Raw genomic sequence first — 27,627 nt, forward strand, 5'->3', positions numbered from 1 at the left:
TCTGCCTGTAGATAGAAAGACAAACATTAGGTAAGTGCCTGTCGCCTCCCCTGCACTCTCTGAGGATGGGAGACTCAGTTAATCACTTGATCTTTAACAATGGTCTAATGGATTTTTGTCTACGAAAAAAAAAAAAAAAAAAAAAAAAGAGCAACGTGGTTAGCTCAGTAATATAGCAGGCAAAACCCTGCTGTTTCAGCAAAACAGGAAACCCCTCGTCCCATGTTCTATACAACTTTTTCGTCTTTGGACTTAAACAACAAACATTAGTTAATTCAAAATCAAACAGTGGAGGTGAATAACAACACCGTGGGGTGTAAAGAGCGAAAAATATAGCTGTTACGATATATAAGATCTTTCTAACTTCTTATATCCAACAAAAGCGTATCTGCGGCCTCGTAAGTCGCGTTTTTTTGCCTCCCCCCCCCCAAAAAAAAAAAAAAAAAAGTGCGGAAGTGGCCTCCGACAGCTGGGAAATTCGCTTTTCCTCAAAGTTTCCCTTATACTCTGTTCATAATAACGTTTGAGTTATTGGCCACTATACTTACATAACAATATCAAATAAATAATATGCAGATCTATTTTTCTCCAGACACCCAAAGTAAGACTCCTTAAAATATTTAAATAACCAATTGCACGATTATACAGGGATATAATATAAAGCAAGACAGTGAAATATTTCGAACTTATTTTAAATCTGTTGGACAACAATAAGACGTAAGATGTGAAGTATGTAATCATTTTAACTATTTCGCTTTCTCGAAGTCACTTGTTAGGATTTGTTTACGTCGGGATGTGGCTGAGAGGTCGAGGCAATATTTCACATTTTTTTCTCCTCCCTGCAGCTTTGTAAGGTATTGCTGCCGCTTTATTCTTGTAGCATTTTCCCAAGAAAGTATATTAAGCCTTCCTGGTGAACTATAGGAAATTCAGTTTGGTGATATGGGCGGGTATTTGTACGCAAAGCCTGAGTTGTGAAGCGGAAGTTTATCATTGATAGTTCCGCAGAAATAGTACAAGGTTTTTATGCATATGGAGACAGGCATTGGCACTGTATTAAATGTTGTTGGCTTCTTGGAAATTATGTATAGTGTGTGCAGATTATCAGAGGTTATTTCATCAATATTTTTCCACATAGGTATTTTTTGAGCAAATTTTCCTTGCACTGAAGCTACATGCTGTCCCAGTGATTTTCCCAGCTTTTCGTAATGATAATTGTGAACAGCCAGTAGTAGCAGTTTTAGATATTTTTGAAGTCTTACCAGTAGCACTACCTGTCAGGTTGAAGGTTTGGGGTGAGTGGTAAATGTTAGCCAAGTTACATAGTAATTGTTTGAATGGCAGAAGTAAGTGTAAAAATTGAAAAGCAAGGCAGAGAAGTATGAGATATAGAAACCTGCTGAGAGGGAATTGTAGGTGAAGGTCTATCTATCTATTGCCAGACACCATAATCCTGTAAAGGGTGGCCATTTGACACTGAGTTAGTTGTTTTACAGGGAGGGGCACCAACCCTCCACCAACCCACTTGTTGACACGTAGGGAGCACGTATGGTTTGGTTATATGGTTACCACCCAGCGTTGTAAATGGTTTCTTGGCTTACAAGAAACCATTTGGCTTGTCACTCAATGTAAAGCCACCTGTAATGGAAAGAAAAGGAATAAGAAGTGACAGGAAAGATAGGAGAAATAGGAAGAGAGGAGGGCAGGCACAGAGAAAGAATGATGAAAGCTAAGGAAGTAGGCAGCACTACATCAAGTGAATGGATGATGGTCGCCACCACCTACCACAGTGTATGGTAGCTAATAAATTTTCATTTGGGCATAGGCTAACCAGAAACAAATTCTCAGATAATTTCAGTTAGGTTGCAGTTTCAGACAGTCAAGGTTTTTCTTATTGCTTTTTCAGCCTAATCTAATCTTATATGACTAATCTAACAATACTGTATACCATATAACTAATGTAAGTGATCAAACCAAACCTAATTAATTTGACTACCCTAACCTAACTAACTTTACCAAAGGTTATTCTGATCCCTTTTACTAGCGTATGGTAATTTAACCTTATGTAGCAGATCCAACCTTAAGCAACTAACCTAAATTCCAGAAAATGTATTAGGCAGGTGGGTCCCATTATATAAGTGGGATATGTTAATGTAGGATTGCTCAGATAACGAAAACTTGTGTAATGAAATGAAAAATAGGATAATGAGAACTCGAACAATGAAATTCCTAACTTATGGGAACAGTAGGCTAGGTTAACTGACCCCCACAGCAACATTGGATTTTCATGCTCACATCACCAAATTTGGGTATAAATTTTGCCCATTCTTGTGTCATCAGTTTCTCATGCAGCAAATGCCTGTATAATAAGGAACCTGCCAGTATACTGTAACACATTGTATAACAAGAAGTAACAGTAGTTGTTCCCTAGACAGTCTGGCTGAACAGCCCTGAGTCCTTAAAGAAGGCCACGGCTGAGACCGGGCTTTCCCACTGAACTCTCAAGGAGAGTCCATCTATTGCCAGATGCCTCAGTCCCATTCGGGGTGGCCACAAACAAATCGCCTCCACGTTGCCCTGTCCCCCGCCATTTCACTGCCCTGCTCCCATCTCACACCCCCTTCTCTCATAAACCTCTCCACCCCGTCCCTCCATCTCATCCTCGGCCTCCCCCTCCCTCTTCCCCCCTCCACGTCACTCTCATACACTCTCTTCGTCATTCTTTCACCCTCCATCCTCTCCACATGGCCAAACTACCTCAGTGTATTCCTCATAACACTTCTTATCACATCCACATCCACACCACAATGCTCCTTTATTTCCTTCGTCAGCCTGTCTGTTCATGTGACTCCACAGGCTCCTCTTAAGTAACTCATTTCCACTGCTTTCACTCTTGACCTGTGTCCTTCCAACAACGTCCAAGTTTCACTTCCATACGTTAGAGCTGGTATCACAATACTGTCATGTAGTAACTTTTTCACTTCCATGCTCACTTCCCTGTTTCTTATCACTGCTTTCAAGGAAGCAGGAGTGTGTGTTGTGTTATTGGTACAGGTGATTATGTTCAATGCAATCTTTCATAGTGTGCTTAGTAGTATGGGGTACTGTGTTGCATCCTGGACAGGCGTCAGTAACGGAGTCATCCAGCCTCTTCTGATAACTCAAGAGGGCTGGATGATGCCCATAACAAGGAGTTACAGCTACTGGTACTGGTATATAACTTAGGAGAAACAGGTAAATCAGCTTTATAGGTAGGACATATGTCCTTACGTGTCAAGTGGGGTTGGTGGAGGATTATTGCCCCTCCCTGTAAAACAATTAACTCTAAGCCCTTGGCCACCCCGTTTGGGATACATGGCATCTGGCAATGAATGAATGACATATGTCCTCCAAAAAAATTTATCTTTAGCTACTTGGTAGGTGTACACTGGTGGTACTGGAGCTGCATGTCACCCAGTATCACTCTTTAATCGCTGTCAGTCTGTGAAAAAGGCTTACACATACTTACATAGCCAAGGCCTTCAGAAATATAAATGTAAATATAGGTAGCAGGGAAACTTCAGTAGGCAGTTTTTCTCTGCTTAACAGTGGGTCTAATAACAGAAGAATGTTAAGTAATTTGACTCATAAGAAGGGCCTAACTGTATGTGTTGATTGACTGACACCTTGATGTAGAGTCGAGGACAAAAGTTTGCCGCCAGTGTGCTGCTTGCCTGATTTCACTGGCTTTGAAGTCAGATTATCTGGAAGTTATGCAAAAAGTCGGTGAAGATGATGTCATCCAGTGGCTTGAAATGGATGCAGATGATCCTGGGTATCATCACCAAACAGAAGAAGAAATTGCTGAGTCTGTGGCTGGAGAACGACAAAGATGATGACGACGAGGAAGTGAACAGTGATGTTGGACGCAAGAATCCATACAAATTATCCCAAGTTCGTGAATCAGTGGATGTTATCATATCTTGGCTGGATTATGTTGATGATGCATGTAAGGGAGTTGCAAATCTTGGTTATTCGTCGCCAGTATTTGCAACAGAAGCAGGTGAAGATTCATGACTTCTTTCAGCCAATGCCAAGGCGTCGGCCTATCCCTCCTCCAGATTCCAGCAGTGATTCTGTTTCTACAGGTCTTCAGATAGCCAGCACTTCAAGTAGTGTTGGCACAGACACCAAATAGTGTCTGTGTGTGTGTTTTTGAACACTGTACGGTAATTTGACAAAATGAAAAAAAAAAAAAAAAATGTGTGCATGTGACTTAGAGTTATGTGATCATGATTAAAGTTCAGTGTTATTATTACTGCAATTGTTACATTGCAGTCTATTATAGTGATTACATTTAAGTTGAATTCTTAATGTCCATTGAAATAATTACTAGGTACTGTTTAGAATGTTACGTTAAACTGTGAACTCCACCACCTCCGTCTCCAACACAAGCTGTTGACGGGTCTGTACTACCTCTAACGAAAGGTAAATTAGGTGTACTGATTTTTTTTTTTTACACTGTATAGCCTATGCTCCTTTAGTGTTCTTAATGTTAGTGAAATAAATACTGGGTGCTGTTTAGAATGCTACGTTAAATTGTGAACTCCACGACCTCCACCACCTCCGTCTCCAACACAAGCTGCCGACAGGTCTTTACTACCTCTGACGAAAGGTAAATTAGGTGCACTTTTTTTTTTTTTTTTTTTTTTTTTTTTTTTTTTTTTTAATACACTGCATATGCTTCTTTACTATAGTGTTGAAAAGACAAGTAATAAGTATTGTCTTTGCAATTTGGGGGGTGAAAATCCATCTCCAACACAAGCTGCTGACAGGTCTGTACTGCCTTTTTGAATGATTTTCTACCAATTAAAGGTACCGGTATATTAAATGCACTGAATTGTTTTTTTGTCATACCGTAACTTATGTATATATGCTCCTTTAATTTAGTGTTGAAAGGACAAGTAATAGCTATTGTCTTGGCAATTTTCGGGGGTGAAAATTCAGTAAGACAGAAAATTCGGTAATTTGAACCAGGGTAGAGCTCCATATAGTTTGCTGTATTTCACATCTGCTTCTCACCTCCCTATGCTTGTTACTATTCCTAAGCTAGAGAGACTTGCCATGTCTGTCAGTTGTCCAGGTGATTCTCTTTGGTAGGTTACATCATAGAGGAAAGTGACAGACTTGCTGTAAGTGTGAATTTATAAACCTACTGGAATGTTATGAGAGAGGAAGGAGATGCACTGTAAAAAATATTGATTACTAGCAAATTAGTTGTGAAAGTTTACAGTACTTGAGTATAATTATGAGAAAGTAGGTGTGCTTTGATATTAGTGTTCCATGAACTGTTCAGATGGGTGCGGAGGGTGAGAGCTGTGAGCATCGGGGGTGAGGTTGCGAGAGGCAGACCATAAGAGACCTGGGATGAGTTCATAGAGTACCGTAACCTCAGATATAAGAGACTGAATAGGGAGGCTGCCAGAATTAGGGCAGTGTGGAGAGCCGCCATTAGGTGACTAAACCCGGCATGTGCAGGCATGTTGGAACCTTTGTAAGTAATACGATATGAAGCATTGTACACCAGATGGAAATGTTTCTTTGAAGATATAGTAGTTTTGGCCCAACTTGAACTCACTTCTGGTTTGAATAGTACTGTAGTAATACTATGGTTGCAGCTCTGCAGCTTCAGGTTCATCTGATTGAGAACCGAGTGGACTGCAGACCAAGTTATTTTTCTCCTGCATTCCACCATTTTCCTCTCAGGGGATAGAGAAGTTAGGGATAATTGTATAACTGGGCATTGAAGCTGCCTAGTTATATCAATGTTTCCACGTGAAGGTGTCCTTATCCAGCACATGGTAAGAATAGAAAAGGATCATATGTGTAGGTGATGAGGAGGGAGAGGGAGCAGGAAGTAGGCAGGGGAGAGGAGGTGAAAGAGAGGGAGAGAGACAGTGGGTTTAAGTATAGTACATAGGAAAAAAGAGGAAGAGAAACTGTTATTGATAAAACCTACTGTGTGTACTACATGTGTCCTGTAATGTTGCTAATTTCTTACTCTCTCTGGCAAGGAGAGTATGTTTTCACCCATGTTTGTTAGTTTGCTTTTCTGTTAGCAGGATTACTGAAAAATTTGGTGGGTAGATAGTCCATGTCCCAGGGAACAATCAATTAAGTTTTGGGACTGATCCTGATTGTAATACAGATTCTGGATCCGGAAAACACTTTTTGCAAAACCCTAATCAGTTATGAGAAAACCTAACCCATCATGAAGAGCGGTTTGGAAATTACATTGCCCTTGTTGAGATGTGCTCCATCGAGTGCCTGTCTAGTATTGTATCAGAATTTTTTCATGTCTTGAACTGCCATAGCCTACAGTATTTGTGCTAGTAGACTGTTTAGGTCAGGTTGTATTTTGTGCGTTGAAAACTCATACCATTGTTACTTCACTGTAGATTATTTCCTCCGTAATGAAAGATATAAGAAATACAGTTGTTCCATGATAGTCTGAAATGTTGTAGCTAAATTTAGTAATAATGTGAGGATACAGAGTCTGTGGTTGAGTGCAGTGTCTGAGGCTGATTGTGTGTTGAATACAGTGTGGGTGTGGCTGAGTTTTCTGTATTGTGGGAAAATTATTTCTTAACAGTATGATGAGTGAGTGTGAGTGTGTAGGAAGTGATTAAGTGGGTGTGAATGTTCAGGAAATGGTGAGGTCCAGCTAATGGTGTGTGTTCCACAGTACTACTATTCTTGTTCAGTTAAGAAGCATACAAACACCCCTTCCGTACTACAGTAGTTTATTTTTTTTTAATTTATATCATTGCCTGTATTAAATTCGAATGATGCTCTGCTGCCTCAAAAGGAAATCCCATATCCTATATTGAGGCAGGCCATGGTACAGCTGATGTCTTTCTGTGTACTGGAAGCTTTAACCATATACCAAAATCAGCTACAGTAATTCCTTCTCAACTTTAGCTGAAAACAGTTGGGAAAAAATAAATCATATGTGTACTGTAGTAAGATTTGTAATGATGCCGTACGATATATTAACGTTCTCTTGAATGTTATGTATACGGTGCTTGATGTTCTTGTAATTAGAGCATCCCAGTCAGAGTGATGGCCTCGTATAGGTTTAGTTCTCAATAGGTAAATGGAGGTTTTTCAGTCATGTAATGCCAATAGGGTAAGTAAGCATGGTAGCCTAGCCTTGGGCCCTACACCTCAGTATGGAGTTACTAGCTGGAACAAAATACAGTACTGGTACTAGAGTTGTCTTGACCACTAGAGGGTTAATAGCAAAAAAGAACATAAACAAGGCAACTTATTAAAAGGGCTTGTATTTTAGTTAGTCAAGGCAGCTACATAGCTAGCATCTCCTTGTGGCCAATTTATTTTTACATATGGCACATTAACTTTGTACCGGTATGCTATTTATACAGTCTGTGTGTGTGTTAATATGATTAAAGTCCTGTAACATAAAAGTTAACAATAAGGTGTAATATGCACAGTAAGCTGCTGAGGAAGAGGTGTTGAAACAAGATTGGAAGCAAGAACTAATGTTGACTTACTGTACATTATGTTTTGTTTCAGCACATGAAGTGTGATGATTGTGGAGAGTGGGGGTCTCTGAATGCTTGAGTTGCCCTGACTATGAGAGGGCAAGTAGAAAAAAAAAGAAAAAAAAAAGCAATGTATGGTAAAGCAACTACCACGTACGTTCCTAATATTATGTTTTGTTTCAGGATGTGCACTGTTATGGTTGTGGAGAGTGAGGGTGTGCCAGTGCTGCTTCTCTTGGCTGGGACCCGGCCGGCCTCATCCTAATAATGTATAAACCCGGCTACCACTGGAAGGCCGACAGAAGACGCTTAAGAACTAAATTTAGATTCATTGTGCCATGATCCTAATCCTTAGTTGCATAATGGTGCAGTGTGGTAGTGACTAAAGCCCCATGAGTGAGGTGTTGCGGTGAGGAGTGTGGTGGCCAGTGATCAGAGACAAGCATAGCCTGCAATCTTATAAAGTGTGAGACAGTACCAGTCTTTAAGTAGATATGGTACTGTTTGTGGTATAAGTGAGTAATGAAACTTTGTCACTGAAATGTAACTTAAAACCTTGTGAGTGATTGATAACTTGAGCATTGCCAGCATTACAAAAGTTAAACATTATCACTGGTACCATATATTGCTTGAACGTTGTCACTGATATTTGACTTGAACACAGTGATACTAAACGTAAATATCATCGCTGTTCTGTGATCTGAACATGATAACTGTTCTTTGAAATATCAGCGTAAATTCTTGAGGGATGAGGACAAGAGTGATGTGACCGTAAAATAGTGATCTCGGGATATATAACTTGGCGTGAAAACTATTGCTTCAGATTTTTTACAAAGTTCTTGAGGGAAAACTATAAGATAAAGTTTTCTTGAATGATGTGAAGTCCTCAGGTGATTGTGATGTAGTGATAAATACTGGTAGCTAATGTGTTGAAAATTTTCACTCCAAATATTGTACACGTGTGACATAAATTCATGAGGTGATGATTACTGGAATTAAGTGAAATCCCTGGAATTTAGTGATCCCAAGACAACAGTTGATCAGTCTGTACAAAAGAGAAAAAGAAAGAAAGAAAAAATTTGCTCAGAAATAATTTTGTGACATGCAAAAGTACTGTAGTGTTGATTTAAAATATGAAGTAGAAAGAAAAAAAAGAAAAAGGAAGTGGCAACATAATATAGAATAGAAATTAGTGGTGCCGGTAAGACATGTTGAAGATACCAGTGAAGGGAAGAGAATAAAATTCTTTTTGGTAAAGTTTGTCATAAAAGAAGAAAAAGAAACAAAGAAATGTCATTGAAAGAGAGCATAGTACAATTTTTTTTTTTACAATTTACACTCATATATGTCAATGAAGGGAAGTAGCTAGTGAGATTTTGGTGGGTAAAGTTTTATCTCAAAAGTACCTGAAAAGAGGAGGAAAAAGAGGGAAAATAAAAGCGAAAGAGAACAAAGAAAAAGGGAGCAGAAAGAAAAGAGGAGAGAAAGGATAGATAGAAAAGGAGAGAAGATAGAAAAGAAGAAAAGAAAAATAGAGGGAGGATAGTAGAACATTTTTGGGGGTGAAGTTTCCACTCAAGATGTCAACAGAAGGAACAATAGTAGGATGGGGAGAGGGGAGATCAAGGTTTGGTCGGCTGGTGCTCGAGGCTGATGACGAGCACCAGTGATGGGGTCGTGTTGCTGCAAGACCCAGCCAGAGCCGGGGGGGAACCATGACATTATCATCAACCGCAGGGAGATTGAGTTTATCACTGGATCTGTGAGTACAGGACTAACACACGCACATCACATTGTCAGCTTCATAAGTTATACAAGACCCCATTTTATAACATATATTCTCACATTACAGATGTTAATCTCTTAGTACTGTATGTTATTTATGTCTCTTATATTGACTTAGTTTGCAGAAATAGCAATTCAGTTAAGTTTAGGAGAGCCAGGGAAGAACCACATCATTATCATTAACTGCAAGGAGATTGACTTCTGGGTCTGTGTGTACAGTATTTACAGACAGACACACTTGGGCTACATTCTCTCATTGCCATATTGTTTCTGCTTATGGGTTACTAATAATATCAGTACCCTAGAGGAGAATGTTTTCGTTTAGTACTGTACCACATACAAAATAGGTCACTAAGGGAGAAGTGTAAGAAAGCTTCTCGAACCCAGTCAGTACATGGTTGTTGTTTTTGTTCATATGACTGTTGATTTTATTGTTACTCCAAGTTAATTTGGATGTGAAGCCAGTTAACTGTAGAAATCTGCCTATTACAGTATCAAGTTTCTGTTGTGAGAATGAACGTGATGTTTAATAAAAGAGTAGCTTGGAGACTTATAGCAGAGAGGTTTAGTACCACATATCTTTGAATCCATGACTGCTGACATGAACTCAGGGTTATAGGCTATTCTCATTGTACTGAGGGGTTGCATCGTAATGATAACATATGATAGTGGATTTCCATGAGTTGTATTTTGTGTTGATTTTGAAGAAGAAAAAGGTGATGGGTACTGGTACAGTTGGTTAGGGTGCATTGCTGTATCTCCGTAATGAGCAGTTTCTTTGGGATGATTGTCTGGTAGGGGTTCATGAAAGATGATGTTTGGATGGCAGCAGTAGCTACCGGTACAGTATATGTTTTTGAAGTATGGTACCATACAGTATGGTGTTTGGAGAGGGAGGAGGGATGTTATTTGGCACTGTGTGTAGGATTGGATAATTCTTCATTTTTTGTTTCTTTGCATTGGGGGTTAGTGCAGCATAAAGTTACAGGGATGAGAAGAATTGTACACTGAAGCAGTGAATTGTGTGCCTTACTGGAAAGGTACCTCTCATGTTCTTATAACTCTGTGTTGTGTTATTCCCTAGGGCAGTGACGATGGCCTGAACATCTCAGTGTTGTCCAGCCTCACTGATACCTACGTCCTTGATCTGCTGGCTGTTATCAGGACACTGGTTGACAAGTAAGTTATGGCTGTTGAAAGAATAATTATACCCATGTTTGATGCAGCATTGTTAACACACATAGGGTATTGTCTTGTCATTGATGCCACCATGGTTCATTTATGCTCTCTTTTCCTAGTTACACCTTCACATCATCATCTTTTGTGTTTTGCTTTATCACTAAAGCCACCACTTTTTGTTTGCATTTTAATTTTTTTTTTATAACTACTATTGAGGCCCCCCCCCCCCAGCTTTACCACCACCTTTTGATTGTGATTTCATTTTTTCTTTGATACATCACCACTTTTTCTTTGTATTGGTAATGCCATTCACTACAGTAATTTCTCTCCTTGTCATCCATCCATCATCCAATCCTACATTGCCCCATGAGGAGCGTAGGAGCCCTGGGCTAGGCAGTTGGTCCTGACATTTAAGATGAGAGTGACCAACCTCACTCATCCCTGATTGGCAGTATGTGAGCAATAAACCCCAACCATCCCTTGGATATAAACCTTCACCTTCTCAATCCGATTGGAGCACAATAATTACCCACTAAACCACCAGGCGCCAAAATTTGGTTATATGGTTACCACCCAGCGTAGTAAATAGTTTCCTGGTGTACAGGAAACCATTTGGCTTGTCACTCAGTGTAGAGTCACCCATAGGCAGAAGGAAGAGGAAAGAATGAAGGAATGAAAGACAGAAGAGGGAGTGAAAAGTCATCCATAGGCAGAAGAACAAGGAAAGAATGAAGGAAAGAAAGATAGAAGAAGATGGAAGGAAAGAAAGATGGAGGAGAGGACAGGGCAGACACCCGAGAGCAGCAGTACATTGAGTGAGTGGGTGGTACGTACAAATTTCTTCCTCCCTGTAGTGACCAGGATCCGCCGCCATCCATGCTGCGGCTACACTCCATTGCTGAGAAGGAGATGGGTTGGTTGGTGGTGGTGCGATCCATGGTGCAGGTCATACCACTCAATGACCCACTTGGACCGGCTGTCATCACGCTACTCCTTGATGACTCACCACTACCAAGCAAGGTCAGTAATACACCCCTTCCATACATCTAATGCCAGGATGCATTCCACATTTATAGAGTGTAGTCATTGTTGATGTGGATGTGATGGAAAGTGGTACTCTGAAATGGTTTGGCCATATGGAGAGGATGGAGAGTGAGAGACTGACTAGAAGAGTGTATGTGAGTGAGGTGGATGGGAAGAGGAGGGGGAGATCAAGGACGTAATGGAAGGATGTAGTGGAAAGATAAATGAGAGAGGGGGGTGTGAGTTTGAGGGTGGGTAAACAGATGGCAGAGGACAGGGTAACATGGAGGCAGTTTGTGGCCATTCATTACAGGATTAAGGTGTCATGCAATCGATAGTCAGCAGTGATTCAGAAAGTTCAGACGTCCTGCAATCATCACATGCTTCAGAAGGTATGTTTAAAAAACTGTGGGCTTGTTGACACATTAGTGCTCTCTATTTTGAAAATACAGACTTAATGGCATACAGTAAGGTACAAAGAGTGGTAGTGATTGCCAAAGTTGCATCCATGTAAAATGTTCAGAGAAAAACACATCCTGTCTGTACAGGAAGCCAGCTTGATTTTTTGTGTTGTGTTATCAGTGAGTTGAGATACATATTTCCCTACTACGGTACATTAAGTTTTCTCTTTCGAGAATGATCGTTCTTACTTCATTTTCTGAAAACCTTAACTTAACTAGCTCTATATAACCAGGCTGCCCAATCTTACCTAACCCTACCGGACAAACCTAATGAAGAGTAACCGTAACATAGTAATTTAATAAAACTACATTACAGAAATATGCAGTGCGTGGCAGTGGACACAATGATGTTTCCATCATCCAATCCTACATTGCCCCATGAGGAGCATAGGAGCCTGGAGCTAGGCAGTTGGTCCCGACATTTAAGATGAGAGTGACCCGAACGTCAGAATCTCTCATCATTTTACTTCTTGCCACTTTTATCTAATGACCTTTTTACATTATATGTCTGCTCTGTATGTTTAACTTAGGAGGGACTTGTTGTAGAGAAGTTGATGAAAACTTTATGAAACCTGTTGCTACAATTCATGAGGACTCCTAACCAGACTAAAATTGTCTGACATTATTAAGAATAATATATATAAAGTATCATTGGATTGAACTCAGTCTCCTGTCACAGGAGATGGTACAACATCTATGTAAGTGCTTTGTCCTGAGTATTGAAAGCTGGCAGGATGCCAGGAATATATCTCTTGAGTGTGTGTGTGTGTGTGTGTGTGTGTGTGTGTGTGTGTGTGTGTGTGTGTGTGTGTGTGTGTGTGTGTGCATGTGTTTAATTTTATCCCTGGTATCAGAATACAAGTTGTGCAGGACTGCATCATGGGTAAAGCCGCACCCAAGAGTGCAATAACTGTTTTGTCTCATGATTGGCACAGGAAATGGTGAAGCATCTGTGTAAGTTTTTTGATCTGAGTGGTGAGAATGGCGGTGAGAGTTGGCAGGACCCCCGGCACCATCGCAACATCTGTGTGGTGTTGGGCTGCATTGCTGAGAAGCTGGCTGGGCCTGCCTCCATCGCATTGCTCACCACCACCACGCTACAGTACCTCATCAGTAACTTGGTTAGTGTGGTCTCATTGTTCTTTGTTCTCATGACAGTGTGTTATTTGATTATGGTGCTGGTTGTGGAGTTTCCAGCCTGTTAGTGCCAGGGTTCACATCCTGGTGCAAGCAGCTAACACACTTGACTCAGGTGTCCATCAGACATGGGATAATAGTAATATGTAATAGTAATAGTAATAGACTATTACAGGGTTTTCAAAGTAATAGTAATATATCACAAGTTCCTGGCTGTAATAGTAATTGTAATAGTAACAGAAGGCAAAGTAATAGATAATTGTATATTACTTTCCCATTACAGACACTTCATTTATACCATTTACCATAATCAATAAAAACAGCCTTCTCACCTTGGTTAACTGTTGGCTGCTCTCTAAGCTGCAGGTACACCACAGGAGACCGTGCAGAATGGAGAGTGGTCAACAGGCCATCAGGTGATCTAGACACATTTGTGCATTCAGTGGAACAGCCTCCCAATGATAATGAAAATAAAGACCATTTTCTATTTAATTAATACCGTTATCATGAATAATAGAGTAATAGTAATACTAATAGATGACCAAGTAATAGTAATAGATGACCACTAAAGTAATTATAATAGTAATATAATGGAGAGCAATTGAAATTAATAGTAATAGAAACCCAGTAATAGACCCCATGTCTAGTGTCCATGTTCATTTGTGGTTTGATTTCAAGACATTCTTAGAAGCTGCAGTGCCTGAGGATTGTGTGTTTGTGCATGTGTGTGTGCCTGCAATCATCCATTTATGTACTAAAACTGACAGCCACTTAGTAGTCATATATATATCACAAATTTTAAGTGATTATATATATCGGTATGCAGTTTAGGGTATCTTAGATATTTATTTTATACTGTACATGTCCCAGAGAATTGGAAGTCAGGTATAATTATTCCCTTGTACAAAGGCAAAAGGGAAAAAGAAGTGTGTGGTAATCATAGGGGCATTTGTCTTCTTAGTATAATAGGAAAAGTGTATAGTAGGATACTTATTTACAGAGTTAGAGAAAGAACAGAGGAATTAGTTGGAGAAGAACAGGGAGGCTTTAGGAAGGGAAGAGGTTGTGTAGATCAGATATTCATTCTTAGATCTTTAGTGGAAAAGTTTCTAGAGAAGGGAAAGAAGTTGTATGCAGCTTTCATGGATTTGGAGAAAGCATATGACAGGGTGGATAGACAAGGATTGTGGAAAGTATTAAGAATATATGGAGTAGATGGGAAGTTGTTGCATGCTGTGAAGAGTATGTATGATGGTGCTAAGGCTGCAGTGCGTGTGGATGGTGAACTAAGTGAATTTTTCTCTTTGAAGGTTGGGTTGAAACAGGGATGTGTCATGTCTCCATGGTTGTTCAATCTGTACATGGATGAGGTAATAAAAGAGGTACAAGGTAGGGTAGTGGATGTTGGAGTGGCCCTGGTGAGAGAGGATAGTGTTTGGAAACTCCCTGTACTGTTGTTTGCAGATGATACTGTGTTGTTGAGTGAAGACGAAGGGGAGCTGCAAGGCTTGGTGGATGAGTTTGGGAGAGTGTGTAAGAAATGGAATCTAAAGGTGAATGTAGGGAAAAGTAAAGTGATGGTCTTCGAGAGAGGTGAAGTCAGTGAATGTACAGCGAGGTTGGATGGTGAGGAATTGGAAAATGTGAGTACGTTCAAGTACTTAGGTAGTGTGATGAGTAAGGATGGAGATTTGGAGGGTGAAGTGCTTGAAAGGGTACAGCAGGGAAGAAAGGTTGCTGGTTCTTTGAAAGCAGTGATAAGAAACAGGGAAGTGAGCATGGAAGTGAAAAAGTTACTACATGACAGTATTGTGATACCAACTCTAACGTATGGAAGTGAAGCTTGGACGTTGTTGGAAGGACACAGGTCAAGAGTGAGAGCAGTGGAAATGAGTTATTTAAGAGGAGCCTGTGGATTCACATGGAGAGACAGGCTGACGAATGAGGATATAAAGGTGCGTTGTGGTATGGATGTGGATGTGATAGGAAGCGTTATGAGGAACACACTGAGGTGGTTTGGCCATGTGGAGAGGATGGAGGGTGAGAGACTGCTGAAGAGAGTGTATGTGAGTGAGGTGGAGGGGGGAAGAGGGAGGGGGAGGCCGAGGATGAGATGGAGGGATGGGGTGGAGAGGTATATGAGAGAGGGGAGAGTGAGTTGGGAGGAGGGCAGTGAAATGGCGGGGGACAGGGCGATGTGGAGGCAATTTGTTTGTGGCCACCCCGAACGGGATTGAGGCGTCTGGCAATAGATAGATAGATAGATGTCCCATTCTGCTACAACATGACTAGTTTGTAATTCCCCCCCCCCCTAAATGGTATGGTTGGGACAGATCTGTTTTTTTCCTGGCTACATCCTGATCATTCTACTCAGCCGAAAATATTGAGTAAAATATAACTATGAAATGTCATTGATTTTTGCCTAAATATTTCATTCTTTTGCCTGCAGAGTGAGAGCAACCACCCATGTGTGATCCTGTTTGCTCTGATTGCCCTGGAGAAGTTTGCACAGACAAGTGAAAACAAGGCGAACATTGAGCGCAGTTTGGAGCAGCAGGGCGGGCCGATGAACCCGTTGAGGACGCTGGAGACATGGGTATCACATGCAGACTTTGTGCACCGACAAGTGGGATTCTGCGCTCAGTGGTGCCTCGACAACCTCTGTGAGTACATGTGTGTTTTGACATAGTATTACTCTACTTAACCATAAATATTAGGAATTATAATAGCTTTGAGTTGGGGCCCCTAAACCTATAAGTGGGAACCGGTAGTATGGAATGGACTGCTTCTGTTACTTATTACGAGGTGCTACCCAAAAGTTCCAGTAATTTGAACAGTGGGAGCGAACCGTTTGCTGCTTTGTCTTTTGCCGGTAGGAGGAGTCAGCAGCACCCCTTGTGCGTCAATGTGGCCCGGGCCGTGTTTTTGAACGGACATGTTGTTGAGCTACGCATACTATTGTACTGTGGTGTTGTGTAGGTGGTTTGGTGGTTTTGCAATGGCAGACCAATGGCGCAGCAGTGTCAAGTCGATGTTGATTGTTTTCTTCGATAGGGGTTGTTCACAAGGAATTCATCCCACCCTGTCAGTCTGTCAGCAGAAAGTTTTACTGTGAAGTTTTGCAGTGTCTGAGGGAGAACATCTGCTGCAAACATCCAGAACAGTGGAAGAACAAGGACTGGGTTCTGCATCATGACAACGCCCCCGCCCTCAAATCAATTGTTGTCTGGCAGTTGCTGGCTTCCACTAACACGGTAGTCATTCCCCACCCACCCTATTCGCCTGACCTTGTTCCCTTCGACTTTTTCCTGTTTCCCAAGCTGAAATTACGACTGAAAGGGTGTCAATTTGACTCAATTTAGGAGATACAGACAGAATCGCAGGAGGTACTCAAGACCATCACACCTAAAGCCTTCCAGGGATGCATGGACTTGTGCAAAAAATGCTGGGACCACTGTATACATGCCCAAGGGGACTACTTCGAAGGTGACAGTGAGAACTAGGAGGTAAGGTAACTTATTTTCCTACAATATCCAAATTACTGGAACTTTTGGGTAGCACCTTGTATATCATTGTAGCAAATAGTTTGGAAAGTGTAAGCGTATGGGTGAAAGTGATAATTTGATTAGCAAATGGATGTGTTATCTCTTCACTGGACATTGTTGCTGGCTTGGTGGTTTCTCGTAATTGAACATTTATCATCACTTGTCTGAATCCATCTTACCCCCATTGTGTCTCAAAACTGGAATAGTCATGGTGATGATGATCTCTTACAGTGATCGAGGTAGAAGTAGAATTATGTATCTGTAACAGCCAGTTTGTATTACCTTGTACATACCCTGAAAGACAATCAAGAGCTGTCAGTCAGAATTGATGATGTGTCAGATTGAGTGAAGCTCAGTATTTAATAATTGAGTTAACAGGGTTTAGATCAGCCAGTAAACACATACTGTGGAACTCATGGCATTGTAAGATTCAGATAAAAACTGCATTCAGAAGCAAAATCTGTGATGGACATACTATTTGTCCTAAAAGGTCATCAGCTCCGGATATAGCCTAATCTACTGTAGCTAACAAAAGTTCAGGGCACTATTGTGTTAGGAAGAGGAATATTTATGTTGAATGTGTTGTGAAGAGATATGTTAATGATGAATATGTAGTATAATACAGTATTAAATTACTGTATTTGCCATGTGTTTCAGTTATCTGTGATGGTCGTCAGTATTCATACACAAGCATCGATACAACACACCTCAATGCCATGCTCAACAGCAATGACATCAGCGAGTACCTCAAGATATCACCAGATGGACTCCATGTGGGTTAACCCCTTTATCTCAAGAACAGTTTTTTATTAACTCCTATATTTTTTTTTTATTATTATTATTTTTTCACCTTGAATCTGAGGAAGCTTCCCCCCCCCCCCATATGATTTTATTCGATTGACTCTATCAGATACATTTCTGTGAAGCTACAGAATGTGGTGAGAGTTTTTGGCCAATCAGATAGAGCCAGGACTCCCGGGGCTTGAATGATGAGTGAATGGAAGTGTGGCCCATTGGATTGGGTAAACTTGGGCTGTCTGGACTTAGCCACTCCTCACCCTCCCCTAGGGTGGGAAAGGAGGTTGGCATGATGATGGTGATTTTATTTATTTTAAGGTGGACTTTTCAACCGGAGGGGGGAGGTCAACACATCTTTCATTAGTCCTTTCACTATTACAGGTTTTTCATCATCATCATTATTCTCCTGGAGGTAGAGAGAATAAAACAGATTTATTATTGACTTGAAAGGGTTATGTTCGATCGACAGTGGAGACACCCCTCATACAGTAGTAAAGGAGTTTATGACGATCGCATTTAAATCCTTTGGTGACCATCTTTAAACTCTGTAGTTTAAGAAATGTCTCCTGATTGTATCATATCATTTATAAAGGCAACAACATGCTTGCGTGTGTTGGCCTTGGGTAGCTAATGGCAGCTCTCCATGCTGCTCAGTCATAGGCAGCTTCCCTATTTAATCACCTAAACTGAGTAAAATTGGCTGTCAGTACCAAGAATGAGTAAGTAGATATGGTTGTTGTGAAGAGTTTAGGTAAGGTAAAAAACTTTTTACTGATACAGGCTCGGTTATTTTATGCAGTCTGCAAAAAATATACATTCAAATGGCTATGCCTGTGAGGCAGTGCCAGAAATCAAGAAGCTGTGAGATGTGAGAATGATTTTGTGAGCCATTTCACTGGGCATGCTGTTGATTGTTCTCCCACTTTTTATGCTTTCTGTTTCCTTGTTTTGGGAGTCTACCTCATCCCATCTTCACATTCAAATAAGGGTCTGTATGATGATGATTTTACAGGCCTGCTATGATGTGTACATGTTTGAGAAGGAGAGAGTGTTTGTGTGTGGTGCTGTGTATGGAGAGAAGGCTAGGGAGAGGAGGAGAGAAGGATGAGGGGGAAGAGAGAAGACTGTAGAGGAGGGAGAGAGGATAGAGAATGGATGGAGAAATAATTTTGCTTGTGAGTATTAAGTGTGTGTTTTCATCACATCAGTAAAGTGCCGCATCCCACCTTCATCCCCAGGCAAGATGCGATGCATCAACATTTGAGAGCGTGCGGTGTACGTTCCAAGTGGACTCCGGGATCTGGTACTATGAGGCAACTATCATTACAGCTGGTGTCATGCAGATTGGCTGGGCTACCAAGCAGAGCAAGTTCCTAAATCATGTGAGTCACATTTGATATTGGGTCAGGGTATGATGGAATATGCATAGATTGGCAGTCCTCTTTATAAATAAGGATTTTGTTGCAAAAATATTACTCATAACATGCAACTAGCCCTAGGAGAAAGGCATGTGCTAAAAAAATGCCCTGTTTCCACACGTCATGTAAATTATCAGAACTGGCAAATCAGCCTTGTAGATTCAGTTAGAGCTTTAGTTGATGGTATTTCATTGATTAATTGTGGACATGATACTAACAACACTAGCAAATAATTCCAGTCCCATTTTGCCCCATACATTCAAGAGTGTAGGGGCCCAGGGCAAGGCTGCTTTGTAATGGCATTTAAGGCTGTAGTAACCAGTCCCACTTCCCCTATTCCCCTGAGTGGCATTATGCTAACAAGAAACTCTAACCACCCCTCAGTTAGAACCTGTACAGGCACCATCCAGCATTGTGCCTTAACCACTATACTGTCAGGTGCAGGCAAGAAAAAAAAAAGTGACCTAGCAAGGACATGCTTATTGGTACTTGTTTTTTTTTATTATACAGTTTAGGACAGAATTTAAAAAATTTCTGCTCCTCACTTTCTTGTGCTGGCCAATATTTATTGTCAGGGAGGTTAAGAATATTTCTCTGCCCATAGATGAACTTTTTAATGTGTCTGGGAAGGAAGTGACAGACATGCCCTGAGTGTGATGGAGATTTAATAGAATAGTAGACCAACTGCTGTCCCTGACTGAACATTATATTTTCAGAACACTAAGGAGCCCTATAAGTTTCCCGTGCACCCCATAGAACTCCAAGTCACTTATATTCATCATTGAGAGATGTAGGGGATGATTAGACCTTACTAATGGCAGAATTTTGATTGTCTGAGTAAATGTATTGATACTACCGTACCTTCAGAGGATTTGTTCAGATTTAGAGACACTTTTTTCAAGGAAGGCATTAGAAACATTCTCTGTATTCTCCATTACCACAAGATGTTTCTGCCAAAGTTGCATGAAGTAATTTGGTGTTAGTGAGAAATTTGAAATGTCATCAGACTCAAGGGGTTACTGGTAATGACCATCATATAATTGAGAGGCATTACTCTGAGCCTTAGTGGTAGGTTGGGGCACACACCATCCACTCACTTAATGTAGTGCTGCTCTCGGGTGACCGCCCTTTCCTCTCTTTCTTCCTTTCTCGTGTGTGTCTCTCTTTCCTTTCGTCTTTCTTCTGCCTGCGGGTGACTCTACACCAAGTGACAAGCCAGATGGTTTCATGTATGCCAGGAAACCATTTACTACACTGGGTGGTAACCATCCATCCATCCATCCATCATCCAATCCTACGTTGCCCGATGAGGAGCGTAGGAGCCCGGGGCTAGGCAAGTTGGTCCTGGCATTTAAGATGGTGGTAACCATATAACTAAATTATGGCATCTGGTGGTTTAGTGGGTAATTAAGGCGCTCCACTTGGAATGAGCCTGGATAGGTTGATATCCAAGGGGTGGTTGGGGTCTGTTGCTTACATAATGCCACTCAGGGATGAGTGAGGCTGGTCACTCTCATCTTAAATGTCAGGAACAACTTGCCTAGACCCGGACACCTCTGCTTCTCATGGGGCAACACAGGATTAGATGATGATGGTGATGATGATGATGATGATAATAATAATAATAATAATAATAATAATAATAATAATAATAATCTAAGCCTTCCTTTTCTTCTTATAGGATGGGTATGGTATTGGGGATGATGAGTATTCGGTGGCATACGATGGTTGCCGACAACTTTTCTGGCACAATGCACAGAGCCAGAGTCACTCTCATCCTCCCTGGCGACCGGGGGATGTACTAGGCTCGCTGCTTGATCTCACGCAAGCACGAGTCATCTTCTACCTTAATGGTGACCCACTGCCGCCTCTTACACAGGTCTTCACCAATGCAAAGTAGGTCCATACTATTGTCTTATCTCCCTGCTACTTATTCCAGCATTCTTATCCATATAGCTATCTATTCATCTCTTTATCCACACATCAGTTTGCCTATCTGTTGACCTCTCACAAGTGTGGGTTATCTTTTGCTTTAATGATAGTTGATGGCAGTTGTGGAGAACATTGTAATTTTTTCTGTGTTTTTATCAAGTATGGATTGTTTGTGATTGTCAGAGAGAGAGACTGATATAGTTTGTATGTTTGGTTTGTGTGTGTGTGTGTGTGTGTGTGTACAACCAGTAATGTTCATCTCTCATCAGATGTGGGTTCTTCGCAGCAGCCAGCTTTATGTCATTCCAACAATGTGAGTTCAACTTTGGTAAGCGTCCGTTCTTGTATCCACCACGAGATGTGCCATTCCAGAGCTTCAATGACCATGCCTATCTCAAGGACTCGGAGAAAATCATTTGGCCAAGGTATAGTTTAGTTCACATTTGGGATCTGTATATATCAACTCATATACTTAAGAGTTGTAAAAAGTTTGTGTTGTGAAAAGTTTGTTTGACTGTGAAGACACTTTACTGAGTTCCATTTGCCATTGTTCATTGTCCCTTATGCACTGTAATAGTAGTAGCAGTAGTATGGGCGGTAGTAGTTGTAGTAGTAATAGTAGTTGTAGTGGTCATAGTAGTATGGTCAGTAGTGACAGTAGTGTGATTAGTAGTAGTAGCCCCAGTTTCATCTGAAATGTGAACCCAGTGGACTGCAGGCTTAAGTTCCCCACCTCCAGCAGTCCACCATCCTCCTTTTGGGGGGATAGGAAGGGATCTGAGGGATATTTGTTCATATAGGTAGTGGAGCTGCCTAGGTACATGCGGGACACCATGTGATGGCATTCCTCTCCAGCACCGGTTTATTGTAAGGAAGTGTATCCATACTTATGTCCGTGAGTTACTGTCTCCCCTTAGCTGAATAATATCGTATGGTAGTGGCAAGAATGTGAATGTATGTGCAGCAGATGATTTGTTTAATTTTATTTCATTCATAAAGGCTCCAGCATGCTTACAAATGTCAGCTTTGGTCACGTAATGGCAGCTCTCCACACTGATCAGTTTCTAGCAGCCCCTTATCCCTGGGGTCACACTGTATACTTCATCTTTTCAATCCAGTGACACATCACTGCTTTATCCTTGCTAGCATGAAATGATTTTATTAATTTTAGGAAAGGGTTTTAGAAGTGAAGGAGTTATTGAAGGTTGTAACACACTCCTCCGTTTTGAAAAGTCTCTCCCAAGTGTAATATATCTTCTGAAGGTAGCACAAGATGATAAAAAATACACAGCAAGAGTGAAGGGATTAATCCAGCATGTCGTGGCTCCACAGACACATTCGACTCCAGAAACAACGAGCCATGAGTGTGATGGAAGGGGCGTGTACACTTTGCTTTGACGAGAGAGCCACCATCGTACTCGACCCATGTCAGCACAGGTAATACATTAACACTGGTGTCATGGTCAGTATTAGTTTTTATTTTAGTTTTTTATTTATTTATTTATCCATCCATCCATCATCCAATCCTAAGTTGCCCCATGAGGAGCATAGGAGCCTGGGGCTAGGCAAGTTGGCCCTGACATTTAAGATAAGAGTGACCAGCCTCAATCATCCCTGAGTGACATTACATGACCAGTAAATGTCAACCATCCCTTGGATATAAACCTTCACTGGCTCAGTCTGATTAGAGCACCGTAATTACCCACAAAACCACCAGGTGCCAAAATTTGGTTATATGGTTGTAGTACATGGTTTCCTGATGTGCAGGAAACCATTTGGCTTGTCACTCAGTAGTCACCCACAGGCAGAAGGATGAGGAAAGAATGAAGGAAAGAAAGACAGAAGAAGATGAAAGGAAAGAAGGATGGAGGAGAGGAAAGGGCAGACACCCAAGAGCAACACTACATCAAGTGAGCGGATGGTGAGCGCCCCCACCTACCACATTTTATTTATTTATTTGTTTTGTTACATCTGACTTCTCCAATTTGAACATTCCTTCCTGAGTTGAATTAAATAGTGTAGTCTGAAGATAAGAGGAATAAACTAAATTACCTGGTAGACTGGTGCAGAGTTTTGCTAATGTCTGTGAGCATCATGCCTTGAGAGTAAATGTTGAAACAAGTAAAGTAATGGTAATCGAGAGGGAAGGTGACTCCCAGTGTGATGTTACAGTGAATGGAGAGAGACTGGAATTGGTGAGAGAGTTCAAATACCTGGGTAAATTGATAAAAAAGAGAGGAAAAATGTGTAAAAGAAGTGGAAAGTAGAGTGTCACAAGGAAGGAAAGTAGCTGGTGCCATGAAGGCCTTCATAAGAAACAAGCTTGAGTGCTTGCAGCTGCACGAGGCTTACATGAAGGAGTGTTAGTGCCAATGTTAACATATGAATGTGAGACTGGTGTGGCATGAAAATGAAAAGTCAAGAGTGATAGCAGTGGAGATGGGACTACTGAGGAATGTATGTGGAGTACAGAGAGTGTATAGGATACGAAATAATGTGATTCATGAAGGATGCAAAGTGAGAAAGTCTGTTGACACCAGAATCGAAGAGTGTACTGAGATGTTATGGTCATGTGGAGAGAATGGATAACAATAGAGTGGTGAAAAAGGTATCTTTGAGTGAATTTGAAGGAGGGAGGAGGCAAGATAGGCCAAGAAGAAGGAGGAGGGATATGGTGGATGAGTGTGTGAGGAAGAGAAGTATGGAAGTCGGTGAGGCTAGGGGACCAACAAGAGATCGAGCTGGCAGGATGAAAGTTGTGAGAAGAAATGCATAATCAGGGATTTGGCACCTCTTTTTAATGTGACAGAGTTCAGATTGACCCTATTGGATATGTTACGTGACAGCGTTCAGATTGACTCTATTGGATATGTTATTTGAAGCTACAGAATGTGGTGAAAGTTTTTTGGGTATCAGATAAAGCCAGGATTCCTGGGGCTTGAATGATGAGTGAATGGAAGCATGGCCCATTGGATTGAGTAAACTTGGGCTGTCTGGACGTTGCTACTCCTCACCCTGACCTAGGGTGGGAAAGGAGGTCCAGATCATGATGATGATGATTTGATGACCCTTATATATCACGAGAGTAAAGTGGTTAAGTATTCTGGAATGCAGTAGACTAACCTTGGCCCCGCACTTCTTGAATGGGATAAAATTTTGACTTTAAACCCCGTCACTATGAGAAATGATTCTCAAGCTGTGAAAAGATAATTTGGTGGTGGAAAAAATGGTTTGGAAAAGTTGTCATTGTAGGGGTGGGGGTAATACAGTATATCATTTTGAACCCCCCTCATTCTGAGAAATTCTTGCAAAATCTGCAATATTTTCTGGGAGTAAGTAAATTATGGTGATGATGATGATGATGATATAATGCCATATATCTTTTTCCATCCTATTTATTGGTGGTTAGTAGAGTTAAGGTGGCGATAATTAATTTATGTATTTTGTTTATTTTCTGTTATTATATTCATCTATATTTTAGTAAGACCTGTTTGTAACAGGAATCAGGTTTATGTATTTTACCTTGTTTTCGATTTTTATTTTTAGAAATCAGGTTTATGATGATGATGATGGTGATGGTCATACTTCTCTTTTTCCTTCAGGGGTTTCTGTGAGAGGTGCGCACATCAGCTTGAAATCTGCCCCATGTGTCGGAGCGGCATTGACGTGCGGCGCAAGGAAGATGACGACACAACGCATTCACTTACCAATGACGATATCACATGACCCAACAGTAACAGTGGTTAGTTTGGATTTAGCTGGTTGGTTTTGGCTTTGTTTAGGCTTCCAGTCCTCAGAAAACTTTAGCAGTACTATAGCCAATGCCAGTTTGGGGTTAATGAAATGAGAGGATAGTGTTAGATGTACTGTACTTAATTTGATTTTTGGAATGAAAGAAAAGTAAGCAGGCAGATTGGAGAAGCCATCAAAAGAATGCCTGCCGTAATAGGAATATCGTTAAATCCTGGCTACATGTTGGTGATTGTTCCAGTGTATCAACTTCTAAGCCATTTTTACTGTAAGTTGGAAATGGCTAACTGGCAAATCAGTTTTCTTGGTCACAAAAGAACTTTAATATGCAATTTTTCTTAAGTATTAAGTGGACTTTATTATAAAAATGCAATAGAAAGGTAACAACATATAACAAGGACTTTTCGTACTTTGCTGCCTCAGTTTGACTCACATGCTCTTCATCCAGAACTTCAAATTTCTCTGCACTGTCACAGGCTGGTAGTGATAAACAGTAACAGTCTATTCCACTGATAAAAAGTAACAGTTTGTTCCACATTATCTACTGTGAGGTTTTGGTACCTAATGTGGCTCACTACATTCACTAGTACATGACCAGCCTACATAGTTTGATGTAGAAATGTTGGATGGGAGAAAGACACAGGTTAGAGCTTAAATTCTTGATTTTCTCTAATGTTTCTGGCTACACAGAACCCATCTTCAGCTACAGAAGAAGGTGAGTTCTGTGTAGTCAGAAACATCAGAAAAAATAGAGAATTCAAGCTCTAACCTATGTGTTTCTCCCACCCAGTTTTTTCCACTTGTCATAATGGTTCATGGGCACTAAGTTTGATGACATTGCATGACTGAAAAACCTTGTTTCCACTTGGTAGATTTGCTTTCTTGTGTCAGGGCTGCCATTTGGAATAGGGTGTTCAAACCACTAAACTGCCAGGTGCATTTGGTATATAACATATTAACTTTGCACAGGTGTGATGTGACCATAATGAGACCAGGGCCCATATCCTTGTCGCTGTTGGGGGCTTTGTAGCACCTGGAGTATAGGATTTAATATCCGTGTTGGGAAATTGGGAGGACACAACATTTTTGGCTCAACATGGACCCTTTCAGGTATGAATAAACAGAACCTCTACCTGTGTGTATGTATACAACAAGGTGAGAGGGGAGAGACTACACATTATCAGTGACATGCAGGAAGTTTGTGATACTTTCAGCTTGTGATATTTATTCAGTTATCTGTATTGAAAGTCACATTTGTTAGTCACAGTGTTGGGAACAGTGAAAAACATTTACAAACCAGCAGTGATGATTAATTATTTATAGCTTATGTGATAATTACAGACTGGTTAGTTCACAGCCAGTGCGGAATACAGTTAAAAAGAAAGCAAATTAAAGTTTATGACGATTGAAAAAAACATTGTTGATAAATGATCTTTAAACTCTCAGAATAACATTGACTGATTAATTACTAGACAGTGAATGTAGAGTACAGTGGAAAAGTTGAAAAACATGCAGTATTTGATAACAGTGTGTGTTGATGTTGGCGATTCAGGCCATAAATGGAAAATTTAAACATGAAGAAATTAGATCTTTTGCCTTTTAACTTTGAGGATGACTTAGGAGAGACCTGTGAAACTGGATAGGTTAAATATAGGCTTAATCTATTCCTTCAGTACCTCAGTTGAGTGATATAATTGAATAACATTGGTGGGAAAAGAGGTCAGGATGATGATGATGGTAGTGTGATTAAAATAATAGAGACATAATAGTAGTAAATATTTTAATGGCAGCAATATTCATACAACAGAGATGGTGAAACTGAAACCATAATGAGAGTAAATCATGTTAGGCTTTTCCACCACACTGCTGAGTAAACTGTGCTACTGTATGTGACATGGAGGTTAACCTCGTCTACTGCTCACAACTGTTCCATAAATATGCTGTCATGGCCAACTACCTGCAGTGCCCTGATTTGTTCCATAAATATGTTTAGTTGTAGAGCATACGGGCCAGTCCTGTGGAATGCTCGCTTTCATAAATGCATTTTTTAATGTGGTACATATACTAATCACAGGTAATGTTCGTAGCAGTTCCTTAAGTGACTGGCAGAAACTGATGGCTTGCTTACACCTGTACCCTCTCTCTTTTAATCTTTTCAGTACAGTAATGTCTTTTATCATAGACCGGATATTACAGTTATTATTGCTGCTGCCACATGATTTATTCAGCTCCAAACAGCCCTTTGGTAATGAAGGATTAAGGAAGACTGTATACTGATCACTCCAGTTCAAAAAGTATACCCCAAGCTGAGTAAAATCATCATCATCTTGGATGTGCAGTGCGTCCTTGAATGCGAGGCTTGGGGGGGGGGGGCTAGGTTTACAATGGAAGGGTTAAGAGGAAGGATGGGACTGGAGTGGATTGGTGTTGTGATGAGGAGAGGTAGAGTGAGATGGTTTGGGCATGTGGAGAGGATTGGGGATGACAGTTGGATGCAGAAAGTGAGAAGTGTGAACACTGGGGGTAGGGTCATAAGAGGCAGACCAAAAAAGACCTTAGATGAGGTCATATGGATAAGGGACTAAATAGGGAGGGTGCCAGAGATCAAGCAGTGTGTAGAGCCACAATTAGGTGACTAAGGCTGATGCATGCAAACATGTTAAAGCCGTTATAAACAAAATGAAATGATCCAATCCCAGTTTTCCACATATAACCAGGAGTGTAGGGGCCCTGGGCTAGGCTGCTTAATCCTGACATTTAAGGCAAGGGTAACCAGCCTCACTCACCTATAAATCCATATGACATCCTTGGGCTGAGATTGTGGGACCAGGTACAGAAACTCTCTCTCTCTCTCTCTCTCTCTCTCTCTCTCTCTCTTTTTTTTAAAGCAAGGAAGGAGGAACCAAACACCAGAAGCCTGCAAGGTTATTTCTTCCAAGAGAAAATAAAAACAAAATAACAGAAAGCCAAATTCTTGTAACATTTTCTATTTCATTCTTGTAAATATTAGAATGTTTAAGGAGAGCCCTTTTGTAGTGAAAAGGAGTTAATGAAG

General features: G+C 40.8%; 1 protein-coding gene across 1 annotated transcript; it reads left to right on the forward strand.

Moving 5' to 3' along the window:
• Window positions 1-780: 780 nt before the first annotated feature.
• On the forward strand, window positions 781-25,632 carry LOC145402219 (RING finger and SPRY domain-containing protein 1-like). The gene is made up of 13 exons (XM_080274337.1): window positions 781-854; window positions 7,728-9,306; window positions 10,414-10,508; window positions 11,363-11,528; window positions 12,928-13,113; window positions 15,579-15,792; window positions 17,332-17,447; window positions 18,711-18,854; window positions 20,572-20,786; window positions 21,092-21,247; window positions 22,155-22,259; window positions 24,425-24,564; window positions 25,542-25,632. The coding sequence occupies exons 2-12, from the start codon at window positions 9,214-9,216 to the stop codon at window positions 24,546-24,548; spliced, it is 1,614 nt and encodes a 537-aa protein (XP_080130463.1). The 5' UTR covers window positions 781-854; window positions 7,728-9,213; the 3' UTR covers window positions 24,549-24,564; window positions 25,542-25,632.
• Window positions 25,633-27,627: the final 1,995 nt, after the last annotated feature.

This window comes from Coenobita brevimanus, chromosome 57 (assembly GCF_032717465.1).
Source record: "Coenobita brevimanus isolate Jiangsu-jjx chromosome 57, ASM3271746v2, whole genome shotgun sequence".
Taxonomy (NCBI): domain Eukaryota; kingdom Metazoa; phylum Arthropoda; class Malacostraca; order Decapoda; family Coenobitidae; genus Coenobita; species Coenobita brevimanus.